The following is a 13,413-nucleotide window of genomic DNA, read 5'->3' as shown; positions in this document are numbered from 1 at the left end:
AAAAATAGACACGTATTTCCCATTTCAGAAGGGAATGCACATCTTTATAAAAACCGATTGACACCAGGATTTACACCTGCTTCCCGGAACATCTAGGTTTCAGAAAAGCACTCCAACTGAGCAACCTCCACTGGAGGGAACAGAGGAGGGCTCCCCCTTAATCCCCCAGTGGCTTATGTATCCCCTCCCCCAAAAGCAAAATTGGCAAGGGCTGACATATTTGTGTATGTTCCGGCACATACACATGAATGTTGCTATTTCATCACATAAATTCACCTCGAAGGATACAAGAGGGAAACTCAGCTCAGTCCCAAGAACATCAAATGACTTTGCTGCACTGGGAAGCCTGAAAGCCTACATCTCTCCTTCTTGTACTGCTGATTTCTTGATAGGAGGTGGTCTTGTTCTTCACTGTTTCCATGGCAGCGGTGCATACTTTGGATCATTTAACAGGAAGCAGCAGTGAGTGGTGACTGGACTGGACTGCAGAACAGCGAGACAGAGACATCAGCTAAGAGACACAGGTTAAAGTGGGAGGTGAAGGCGAGAGTCAGAGCCCACCTCATCATTTTGGTCAAGTCCCCAGGTTGTGTACGCCAGTACTAAGCACCACTCCACATTAAGGCTTAGAGGTTGCTCTGGCACAATCTAGGTGAGCAAAAGAGTTCTTTAAATTACCAACATATAAATTAAGACCTGCACAATATTCCTGGGGAAGCCTTGAGCAGACTCTGGCTGTCCTTTTTTTCTCCAGAATGAGGACTGTCACTCATGAGGGTCCCAAACTGCTCACAGTTGTGTAGCTGAACTTGGAGAGAGAGGCACCAGTAGCCACCAGATCCTCCTCCATTTCTGGATAGCGTCGGCATGGTTTGAAGCAGCTAGCAAAGCTGCTTAGGAAGGCCTTACGGAAACGCTTGCTCATGAAACAGTAGATGAGTGGGTTGACACAAGCTGAGGTGTAAGACAGCAAGTGGATGAAGGAGATAGGGGCTCCAGTGAGGGCCCGGAAAGCTGAGTCCTTATCAAAGGCCTTCCATGTGTTGGCCACAAAGATAGGCATCCAACAGATGAAGAACATAGCCACAATGACAATGAGCATCCTGATCACCCGTTTCTTGGCCATCAGCTTGGCCTCCGAGTTGTTGATGCGGGCCCGATCTAGGCTGCAACTCCCTCCGCTCGGGGTTAGGGTGGACATCTCCATGGTGTTTCGACGCTTGGTGATCTGGATATAGCAGCCATCCCCTTCATCACATGCCAAGGACATGCTGCTGGCCACACCATTCTTGTGAACTATAGAGAAGAGAAGATACATGAAAAACACTCTATTGCTCTCTGTAAGGCTTCTACTCTATAACAACTTTCTGATACTACGTCTTGATCTCCTTCATCTAATGCTGCAGATACTGTCTCTTTTTTAGCCATTCTATATCCAGGTTTACTTTAAGAGTCTTTGATAAAACCAAGCCTTGGTATGACTACCATATAACATTCCCTCCATTCCGATGTGAGCCATTGTACTGTATAGCAGGCGTGACTATGCACTGTTGTAAGGGATGACTCTACTCCAGAAATCCGGATGCCTGTGTCTCATACATGCAGCATCCACAGGGATGAGTCACAAAAGCAGTGAAGTCATTACCTGTTCCCAGAAGAACAGAGGAAGCTATCCCCAGCCCTAGAGTCTCTCCCCAGAGAAGGGGTCCTCTGGGGAAAGAGTAGGGGCAGAGACTGCAATTTTATAACGGTAAGAAAAAGAGATCAGTTTCAGTCATTGTTTTGTCAGCATCCTATCATCAATACTGCTACATCTACACAGTACAGAGCAGGGGCGTAGCCAGACTTCGGCGGAGGGGGGGGGCAGAGCCTGAGGTGAGGGGCACATTTTAGCCCCCCCCCCCCCCCCGGTGCTGCCAACTTTGACGACCCCCCTCCCGCCATCAACCCTCCCCGCCGTCGCCGTGGGCTACCTTTGCTGGCGGGGGACCCAATCCCCGCCAGCCGAGGAGGTCCTCTTCTTCCTCCGAAGGCTTCGTTCTGTTTATGACATCCTGCACATTGTACGTGCAGGACGTCAGACTCACAGAAACAGAACGAAGCCTTGCAGACGTCAGAAACAGAACAAAGCCTTCGGAGGAAGAAGAGGATCTCCTCGGCTGGCAGGGATTGGGGTCCCCCGCCAGCAAAGGTAGCCCACGGCGATGGAGGGGGAGGGTTGGCGACGGGAGGGGGGGTTAAGAGGGTCATCAGCAGGGGGGTCCAAGGCCAAATCTACGGGGGCCCAGGCCCCCCTGGCCCCATGTAGCTACGCCACTGGTACAGAGGGCACAAAGACCCAGTGGCGTACCAAAGGGGGCGGTGGGGGCGGTCCGCCCTGGGTGCACGCTGCTGGGGGGTGCTGCGGCGTGTGCCTGTCGGCTCCGAGTTCGCTAACTTCGCTCGTTCGCTGGAGCTCCCTCTGCCCCGGAACAGGTTACTTCCTGTTCCGGGGCAGAGGGAGCTGCAGCGAACGAGCGAAGTTAGCGAACTCAGAGCCGACAGGCGCGCGCCGCGGCACCCCCCCCCCCCCCCCCCCCCCAGCGGCATGCACCTGTCATTTTGCCGGGGGGGGCGCTCTGCACCCGGGGGGGGGGGCGCATCGGCGATCCGCCCCGGGTGCCATCCAGGCTAGGAACGCCACTGCAAAGACCAGAGAAAAATTAATGTTTTAGTGCGGTGTCTTCATCAAATCTTTTCACTTCCTATCCCCTGGAAAATATTTATAGTATAACCTGGCAGACAGACTCATTTCGTGAGCCCTGGCTGGGTGGCTGTAATTTCTAGCATACATTAACTACCCAGGGAGGTACAGAAACAAACCTTTCGCTTCCTTGTTCAGACCCAGCTCAAACTGCATTCCTCGGTAGAGTTCTCGGGTGATAAGGCCGTAGGCTGTGATCATCACCACTCCAGGGATGAAGAAGAGGATGGTGAGGAGCAGCACATACCTGAGACCAAAAGCAGAGAGAGATGTCAGAGGGAAAGAACCCTGTGATCAAAAGCACCGGTCAGCCTTTCCCGCCTCCTCAGACCCCATGTCTCTTGGGATGTTCAGTTAATAACCTCCTTTAGCTATTGAGAGTCTTTATTGACTTCCAGCTTTCATTTACTCCACCTGGAGTATTGTGTTCAGTTTTGGAGGCCGTATCTTGCAAAGGATGTAAAAAGAATTGAAGCGGTGCAAAGAAAAGCTACGAGAATGGTATGGGATTTGCGTTACAAGACGTATGAGGAGAGACTTGCTGACCTGAACATGTATACCCTGGAGGAAAGGAGAAACAGGGGTGATATGATACAGATGTTCAAATATTTGAAAGGTATTAATCCGCAAACGAACCTTTTCCGGAGACAGGAAGGCGGTAGAACGAGAGGACATGAAATGAGATTGAAGGGGGGCAGACTCAAGAAAAATGTCAGGAAGTATTTTTTCACGGAGAGAGTAGTGGATGCTTGGAATGCCCTCCTGCGGGAGGTGGTGGAAATGAAAACGGTAACAGAATTCAAACACGCGTGGGATAAACATAAAGGAATCCTGTTCAGAAGAAATGGATCCTCAGGAGCTTAGCCGAGATTGGGTGGCAGAGCCAGTGGCGGGAGGTGGGGATAGTGCTGGGCAGACTTATACAGTCTGTGCCAGTGCCGGTGGTGGGAGGCAGGGCGGGTGGTTGGGAGGCGGGGATAGTGCTGGGCAGACTTATACGGTCTGTGCCCTGAAAATGACAGATACAAATCAAAGTAGGGTATACACAAAAAGTAGCACATATGAGTTTATCTTGTTGGGCAGACTGGATGGACCGTGCAGGTCTTTTTCTGCCGTCATCTACTATGTTACTATGTAGATTGGATTTCTTTAACATTTAGAAACTTTGGTCAATGAGAAAATGTTTTGATTTTAATACCTTATATTCCCTTTTTCACGTCCTTCTTATCTCATGCTTGGATTAATATAATACTGTGTAGGCAGGTACTATGCAATCTAATTTTAAAAAGGCTACCGGACTTTTATATAAAGTGAAGAAGTGTGGTCATGTAACCCGGTTGCTCTACCACCTCCAGTGGCTTCCAGTGAAATTTAAAAGTCAGTATACTATTTTATCTTTGAACCCTACCATGCCATGTGCTCCCTCTCGGTACCCTCAGATCATTGAATGATCATGGACTGGTACTACCTGGGCTGAATGCTACGAATTCCCATGTCATAGCTCGGTTTTCTTTCTTGCCCCAGCTTTGAGGAACAGTCTCTCAATCTAAAACCTATTTGAGACTTTACGGTCAAATACAGCTGTGATATCGACACACGTATCTAAGACAGATGTGGGAGGCAGAGTTATTTATTTACTAATTTATTGGGATTTATAAACCTCCCTTATGAAGAGATTCACCCAAGGCAGTGCGCTGTTATAGCCGAAAGCCAACGACACCGATGTGTGAGCTGAGTTTGTTCTGTGAGTCACCCTGAGGTCATACACTTGGGTGCTGAGAGACACCCTGAAGGGGAGCAACAGAACATGGTAAGATACTGGATGCCAGAGGCAAAAGGCCGCCTAGTCTGCCAGTGAATGTTATACTGTTACTCGCTTAGGTTTAGGCGGGATATAAATTTTTGTAAATAAATAAAAATAAAATATGTCTATCCAGCTGCTAGAACACATCACAGGTCTGATATTCAGCTGTCAGCGATCAGCATTTTGCTGACTGCCAGCGGCACTAAATCCAGAAATCCAGTGCTGGACCATATCCGGACACTGGCATTGAATTTGGGTTTGAAGAGCCAACTAACACATACCAGCTCATTTTCGAAAGTGATCGCCGGCCATAAATCGGGAGATGGCCGGCGATCTCGCAAAAGCGGCCAAATCGGTATAATCGAAAGCCGCTATTTTGACACCATCGCCGCTTTCCCGTCGCAGAGCCGGTGAAAGTTCAAGGGGGCGTGTTGGCAGCGAAGCGAAGGCGGGACATGGGCGGGCATGGGCAGGGTTAAGAAATGGCCGGCTTTAGCCCATAATGGAAAAAAAAAGCAGCGATGAAGAGCATTTCGCCGCTTTTACTTGGTCCCTTTTTTTTCATGTCCAAGCTTCAAAAAGGTGCCCCAACTGACCACATGACCACCGGAAGGAATCGGGGATGACCTCCCCGTACTCCTCCAGTGGTCACCAACCCCTCCCACTTAAAACAATCAATTAGAAACATATTTTGCCAGCTTCTATCACCAGCCTCAAATTCCGTACCCACCTCCATGACAGCAGAATGTGTTCTGTCCTGCTTGTGATGTGGCTCTGGGGTGAATGTGGCACCGTTTCTGTTATTTGCACTGCATAGTCACATCAGCAATGCATTGTGGTGGGTGTAGGTATTGGTAGTTGGTAGGCTGTACTCCCATGGTGCTTTCCCCCTGCTTACTGGGTCAGAGTGTGCCTTGTTTTGTTTCCTGTTGTAGTCCATGCGGTAGTGGCCATTTTTGTAAGACAGTTTTAGATCCCTTTCCTGTGTTACCCATGTCAGAGAACATAGTTCTTACCTTGAATGGTGCTGAAAGAGGGCATTGTACACCATTGTGACAGCTCTGACCTACTGCTAATCTTAGTACCAGGGGACTCTTTGCCAGTGGGGCACAACCTCTGATCTGCAGTTAACTGTGAGTAAACATGCTTATTTCAAGAAAGGACTTTTTCAGAGAGGTTAGTCTTCAGGTGTGAACTGGTGTGCCAAAGTTATACAGCAGCAATAAGTCCTAGAGGCTGTATGCAGGTCCCTGGAGCAGTTTTAGTGGGTGCAGTACATTTGTGGGTAGTGGGTTTTGGGGGGGGGGGGGGGGGGGTTGGGGGACTCAGCTCCCAAAGTAAGGGAGCTACGCACGTGGGAGCTTTTCTGAAGTCCACGCAGTGACCCCTAGGGAGCCCGGTTGGTGTCCTGCCATGTCAGGGGGGCCAGTGCACTACAAATGCTGGCTCCTCCCAGGGCCAAATGCCTTGAATTTGGCCGGGGTTTGAGATGGCCGACATAACTCTCCATTATCGCTATAAAACGAAGCCAGCCATCTCAAACCCTGGCCAAATCCAATGCATTTGGCTGGCCGGAACCGTATTATGGAAACCAAAGATGGCCGGCCATCTTTTTCGAAAATACAGTTCTGGCCAGCTGTTTGCGACGCTGGCAAAATACATCGCCGGCCATGTATTTCGCCGGCGCCATTCGATTATTCCCCTCATAGCTACTTAACTGTGACATTTGGCACTTAACCAGCTGTAGGTTACCACATAAAGATAGGCCTGACTTTTATGCTGCCTTCTTTATGCGGTTAATCTGGCTAATTAAGTTCTGAATATCAGCACTTAACTGGTCAAGTGCTGACTACCCCCCCCCCCCCCAGAACACCCCCACAGTAACCAGTTCAGCACTAACTAGTTAAGTGTCACTGAAAATGACTGGTTAACCCAAAACAAATGATTTAACTGGTCAGTAGCCATTTCTGGCTGTTTAAATCTCGTCGAACATTGATCCCTGCATCTTTTCCAGGTCACTTTGTGTTACCTTGCTCTCATGTACCCTACCTTTTTTGGATAAAAGAGCATGCAGGATCCTTTACTCCACACCTGGAATCCCTCCCTTCCTATCCTAGTCACAAAGCTTAGTAAGGTGTGGGTACTGAGGGGAAATGAAGGGGGGGCAGGGTGCTGAGAGACCCGGAGGATGGAGGACGATGGCTCACCAGACTTGTTGCACTGTGTCGTTGGGCCAGACCATGCGGCACTGAAACCCCAGGCTCTTCTTGTCCTTCATTTGAAAAGGAAGCAGCTTGTTGTAGATGGGATATGGTGTCATGATGATGGTGGACAGGATCCAGGTGCTGGCTATCACTTTGTAGGCATGGGAGCGTGTCTGCCAGACCCGGGACTTCAATGGGTTACAGATGGCACTATAACGCTCGATTGCAATAGCCACAAGGCTGAAGGTAGAGACGCTGACGGAGAGACCTGCAGGGAGAGAGAGAAAGTAAGAAACATAGGCTACCTTTTAACCATTTTCCTCATTTTATTATAGTCGCCCTTTCGAAAATTAAATTGAACCAGATCTTCCCGAAGCTCTGAGTAAACTGACTGCCTGCCTAACCTCAGCTCAGGAATGGCCAAACAACAGCAAACTCTGCCTGAACCCAAGCAAAACAGAGATATTTTGGTTACCAAATACAAGTGGACAAATACCCAAGTTCAAAATACCTTTTGGGATGTATGAATTTCCCCTAAAATCTTGGGATACTGCTAGACTCATCACTCATTCTGATCCCACAAATTCAAACAATCTTTAAAAATTGTCTCTCTCACCTACGGCAGCTACGAAATCTCTCTCCATATATTGAAAAGACGAACCTAACCACAGTGGTCCCCTGCCATGATAACATCACGACTAGACTACTGTAATGCCCTGTACACTGGCCAAGCCAAAAAGAGTTTGTATCAGCTCCAACTGAATCAGAATGCTGCAGCACGACTGATAGAAGGCTGCAAGCGGCATGACCACATCTCATCCTTCCTGCAAAAGCTGCACTGGCTACAGGGCTAAATTTTAAAACTGTTTGATTTTCAAGGTCCTCAGAGAAGATGGGCCAGAGTACTTAAAGAATAAGTTAGCCCTTTAAGCTCCTCTGAAAGATCATCACTATCTGTACCTTCATCAAAAGAAATTGTTCAATGCGATATCCACCAACGAGATGTCTCGGGGAAGCCCCCGTGCTCTGGAATTTACTCCCAGAGGGACTACGTATAACTGGAGTCTACTTCTGCTTCAGGAAGCAGGTGAAAGCCTGGCTCTTCTCCCAAGCCTTTAATACATAGGGTGACTGACTAGACACTCCTTCTGGACTAGCCTGCTACACACACTGTATCTTACATCAGTTCCTTATCTCTTGCTTAACTATACAATGAACTTGCCTTGAGTTTAGCTAACCATCAAATTATCTCAACTGACTCTGTACTACGCATCTTGTTCCCATCATATATCTGCTCTTGGTCCCTCAGCTATAAGGTAAAAGCCATATTGGAGAAACTATTCAGCATCATATCTATGTTAGTTGAATGCTCTAATGCTTATTAGGTGTATCATTAGTATTATGCTAACCTTGTATTATATCTCTGGTATTTGAATTCCAGTGCTATTAAATGTGTACATTTTTGATACTGTTTCACGGCAGGTCTATTATTAGGTTAAAATTTACTGTTTTCAAGTTGACCTCATTAATTATATTTATGTTTATATTTGGTTATTTTACTACTGCTATTTCTGATTTCCCTGCGCATCTTACGATCCAGGATCCTCTGTGGCTCTCTGAGGCTTTCTTGAACTTGCTTGGACTGCTTCATTCCCTCCCCCGGAAGGTCACTCCCTGCACCCACCGCTCTTTCCACAAAGACGTATTTTCTGATGTTTCTGCTGAATCTATTCCTCCTGGACCCCTTGTCCTGGAATATTCTTACTTCTTAAAAGTGTTTCATTCTTGGGCGTTCTTTATTCCTTTGAGTGGAGGAGTGGCCTAGTGGTTAGGGTGGTGGACTTTGGTCCTGGGGAACTGAGTTCGATTCCCACTTCAGGCACAGGCAGCTCCTTGTGACTCTGGGCAAGTCACTTAACCCTCCATTGCCCCATGTAAGCCACATTGAGCCTGCCATGAGTGGGAAAGTGCGGGGTACAAATATAACAAAAATAAAATAGATACTATTGGAGATTCTACATGGAATGTTGCTACTATTGGAGATTCTACATGGAATGTTTGCTACTATTTGAGATTCTACATGGAATGTTGCTACTATTGGAGATGTTGCTACTGTTGGAGATTCTACAATGAATGTTGCTACTATTGGAGATTCTACATGGAATGTTGCTATTCCACTAGCAACATTCCATGTAGAAGACTCACAGAAGCAGAAGCCTGTGCGGCCACATTGGTGATCTGCAAGGGCCGACTTCTACATGGAATGTTGCTAGTGGAATAGCAACATTCCATGTAGAATCTAAAATAGTAGCAACAGTAGAGGAGTGGCCTAGTGGTTAGGGTGGTGGACTTTGGTCCTGGGGAACTGAGGAACTGAGTTTGATTCCCACTTCAGGCACAGGCAGCTCCTTGTGACTCTGGGCAAGTCACTTAACCCTCCATTGCCCCATGTAAGCCACATTGAGCCTGCCATGAGTGGGAAAGCACAGGGTACAAATGTAACAAAAAAAAAAAATACTGAATGTTTCTGTTGCGTGCCATCTGTGTCTCTTATCCTCTTTCAGTCTCATTACTTCTGGTGTACTATATGCCTTGTACCATTTTACTAACCCTCCTGTGGGCCACCTCCAGCCTCACTATATCATTTCATAGATACGGGCCCTCCTTTTTTCTATTAATGATTCGTCTCGCCTGTGCACCCTAGCATTCCTCTGGCTTTCACCACTGCAGTATCACACTGATTCTCTGTCTTTGGATCATCAGACACAATCATCGTAAGGTTTACGGCTTTCTTGGTGCATCTTTAGAAGTAACAACCTTGTCAGCATGTGGAAGTACATTACAGAACTGCTGACATGGAAGCAATCTCTTCACGACCACTGAACTAAACTAAAAGGTGCTATAACGAAGCAACGGGAACCAAGAGGAAAAAGAGACTGGTCTGATTTTAAGTAACTCAAAAGAGAGAAGATCCTTCAAAAAGTACATAGGATTTCAGGAAGAAGAACAAAGGAAGAAAAGCAAATCAGAGACGTCAGAGCAGTGAAGGCAGAAGCAGAAGAGCAGAGAGTCAAGACAATAAATCAATATAACAAGACATTTTGAAATATGTCAGTGAGAAGAGAAAGGGCAGAGCTGGGACTCATAAGACTGATGGGAAGAAAAGGAGGACTGCTGGGTGGGGGGAAATCTAAAACACTAAACTAATACCATCTGGTGTTTTCCAGGCATCAAATATGTCCATTGTAATTCATCTGCTGCACCTAATAATTTCTCGAAATCTTCCTATTTCCTAGTCGATTGTGTCTTGAAACCCACGATGTGCACATGAAACAGACTAGCCAAACACAGATATGGAGAGAAAAGGCATGTTGCTCACCTTGATGTATATCTACTACTACTACTATAAATCATTTCTATAGCGCTACCAGTCATACACAGCACGTCACAGTTGAACATGAAGAAAAGACAGTCTCTGCTCAAAAGAGCTTACAATCTAAATCAGAACAGACAGACAGGGCCAATAAGGGTAGGACAGACAGAAGGACACATAGGGAAAGGGACTATTGAAGAGAGGAAGACAAGATAAAGGTTACGAGCAAGTGACAAGTTAGGAGTCAAAAGCAGCATCAAACAGGTAGACCTTTAGCCTGGATTTGAAGGTGGCCAGGGATGGAGCTAGACGTAACGGCTCAGGAAGCTCATTCCAGGCATAAGGTGCGGCGAGACAAAAGGAACGGAGTCTGGAGTTAGCGATGGAGGAGAAGGATGCAATTAGGAGAGATTTGCTTAGTGAATGGAGTTCCTGGGAAGGAGTGTAGGGAGAGATGAGGGTGGAGAGGTAGTGAGGGGCTGCAGAGTGAATGCACTTATAAGTCAATAAGAGGAGCTTGAGTTTTATACGGAAACGGATAGGGAGCCAGTGAAGTGACTTCAGGAGAGGGCTGATATGGGCATAACGACTTTGGCGAAATATTAGTCATGCAGCAGAAGTTTGAACAGATTGAAGAGGAGAGAGGTGGCTGAGTGGAAGACCTGCGAGAAGCAAGTTGCAGTAATCTAAGCGACAGGTGATGAGAGTGTGGATGAGGGTTCTGATAGCGTGTTCAGAAAGGAAAGGGCAAATTTTGGCGATATTATAAAGGAAGAAACGACAGGTTTTAGCAATCTGTTGAATATGTGCAGAGAAGGAGAGGGAGGAATCGAAGATGACCCCAAGGTTACGAGCAGATGAGACAGGAAGAATGAGCGTGTTGTTGATAGAAATAGAGAATGGGGGAAGGGGAGAGGTTGGTTTAGGTGGGAAGATAAGGAGCTCAGTTTTGGACATATTGAGCTTCAGGTGGCGGTGAGACATCCAGGTAGCAATGTCAGAGAGGCAGGCAGATACCTTGGACTGGATTTCTGCTGAGATTTCTGGTGTGGAGAGGTAGATCTGGGAGTCATCAGCGTAAAGGTGATATTGAAAACCGTGGGAAGAGATCAGAGCACCAAGGGAGGAAGTATAGATGGAGAAAAGGAAAGGTCCTAGGACGGATCCTTGAGGTACACCCCACTGACAGCGGGATAGAGGAAGAGGAGGATCCACCAGAGTATACACTAAAAGAACGCCGTGAGAGATAAGAAGAAAACCATGAGAGAGCAGAATTCTGAAATCCAAGTGAGGACAGCGTGTCAAGGAGTAGGCTGTGATCAACAGTATCAAAAGCAGCAGAAAGATCGAGAAGGAGGAGGATAGAATAGAGCCCTTTGGATTTAGCCAGGAATAGATCATTGGAGACTTTAGCAAGTGCTGTTTCTTTGCTCCTCCAGAGTACTGGCAGAAAAGATTTAATCAAGGTAATCAAAGCACAAACCCCTGGGGGACTCCATTTGTCAAAGAAGAGTCTCTCTGCTTGCAGAAGTTTATTTAGGAAAACAGGCACTTATTATGCAATCTGATTTGTCCAGTGCCTTTGACCTGATGGATCACACTTTGTTGTTACATATTTGAAATAATATTGGGATATCAGATAATGCACTGTGCTGGTTCAGAGATTCTCTCACAAGGAGGTTTTGTAAGGTTAAAATGGATGGATCCTTTTCAGAAAGATGACATCAAGGTTCCCTGCGGTCACCTATTCTGTTTAATGTTTTCACTTGGTATCATGCTTGGGCCTGCAGGTTTTACATTTTTTTATACATACCGACAATATTTCTGTCCTCATTCCAGTAACTTTACTTTACTTCAGATTTCTAGACTGCTTATACCAAAAAAGTTCAAAACGGTTTACAGAGTTACAAGAAGGAACAACCGAGACAGTCCCTCAGGGATGACATTGCAATTAAAGTTAAGTTATAGTTCAGTTATCATCAGTTAGGCATCATAAGTTCACAATTGCGTTCTAGAGTTTCAGTACAGGAAAAGTATTATAAACAGAGAAATCTTCTGAAAAGAATCATCTTGAGTTGTTGTTTAAACAGTGTAAAGTTGTTAAGCTAGTCCAAATGTAATGCTAGGTCTTTCCATATTCTAGGGGCTTGATAGGCAAGTAATTGTGCAAAGATATTGACTCTTTTTATCCCTTTAGGTGAGGGCAATGTGCAAGGGGAGTGGTTGAAGTTCTTCTCGATCTCTTGGTGTAGTTAAGCTCAGGATTCATTTATGTAAGTCCCTAATTGGTAAATGGATGTCTAATGGCTACCTGAAATGAAATATGGACAAGAATAGCTTTCTCCTGGGAGATGATAGTGAACATTGGAAGAGATGCAGCATAGGAGAGAAGCTCCAGTGAAATCACACTTAAAATTAATTTTCCTTGTCTAAATTATTGTGCATTTTAATCCTACCATCTTCCACTGAAGCGCAATGTTATTAGGAAAGACAACAAACACCCAAAACAGGATCCATTCTCACCCAGAAAACAAACGCCTGGAAAGGTTGATGATATCAACTCTGTGGCAATATTAGAAGAGAAAACGGAATTAAAATCTCCTTACAGACACTAAGGAAGATATCACCAAAATGAAAGAGGACTTAGCAATTGTAAAATCAGAGCTCACGCAATTCAAAATGCGTATTGAAACTATCGAAGCTAATCAGCGGTCAACGGAAGAAAGCATTGCTGAATTGAGGTGCCATGTTAAGCGCATGGCGCACCTAGAACAGAAGCTTGAGGATGTACACAACATAGCGAAAAAGCAAAACTTTCAGCGGTCGACGGACAAAAGCACTGCTGAATTTGGGTGCCATATTAAACGCGTTTTGCACCTACAACAGAAGCTTGAGGATGTACACAACGTAGCGAGAAAGCAAAACTTTCGCCTACTTGGGCTCCCAGAAGGGCGTGAAGGTAACAATCTCATTGCCTTTTTGCATAGTTTCATCCAGAAACTACTTGATATGAAATTTGACTTACCATTTGAAATTGAACCGGCCCAACGTTTACCGGCAAATAGGAACTCTAATGAAAAGTATCCTAGGCCATAATGCAGGCCACTAAGGCACGTACACTGCTCAAATACGAGGGGAACACAATCGTGTTTGTGCCTGACATGAGTAAAAATTCAATGGGCGCCCAGGGGAAGGTGGTCGGAAGTTTACACACGGTTCCGCCCTTTGATTCAGCGAGTTTATGTGGACGCTGATACAGAGAGAAAGATAAGTGCAATCTTTATGAATG

The 13,413-nt window shown here is 46.2% G+C and overlaps 1 protein-coding gene across 1 annotated transcript in view; it reads right to left on the bottom strand.

The window, feature by feature from the left end:
• Positions 1 to 601: 601 nt before the first annotated feature.
• Positions 602 to 13,413, bottom strand: part of LOC115459616 (cholecystokinin receptor-like) — a 48,547-nt gene continuing 35,735 nt past the window's right edge. The window contains exons 3-5 of the mRNA XM_030189426.1: positions 6,755 to 7,019; positions 2,863 to 2,990; positions 602 to 1,296 (exon numbers count right to left, since the gene is read on the bottom strand). Of these exons, the coding sequence (XP_030045286.1) occupies positions 770 to 1,296; positions 2,863 to 2,990; positions 6,755 to 7,019 (920 nt within the window). The 3' untranslated portion in view covers positions 602 to 769. The remainder of the gene's footprint in view (positions 1,297 to 2,862; positions 2,991 to 6,754; positions 7,020 to 13,413) is intronic.

The sequence above is a fragment of the Microcaecilia unicolor genome, unplaced genomic scaffold (genome assembly GCF_901765095.1).
Source record: "Microcaecilia unicolor unplaced genomic scaffold, aMicUni1.1, whole genome shotgun sequence".
Taxonomy (NCBI): Eukaryota; Metazoa; Chordata; class Amphibia; order Gymnophiona; family Siphonopidae; genus Microcaecilia; species Microcaecilia unicolor.
This window is presented reverse-complemented; position numbering and strand designations above follow the sequence as displayed.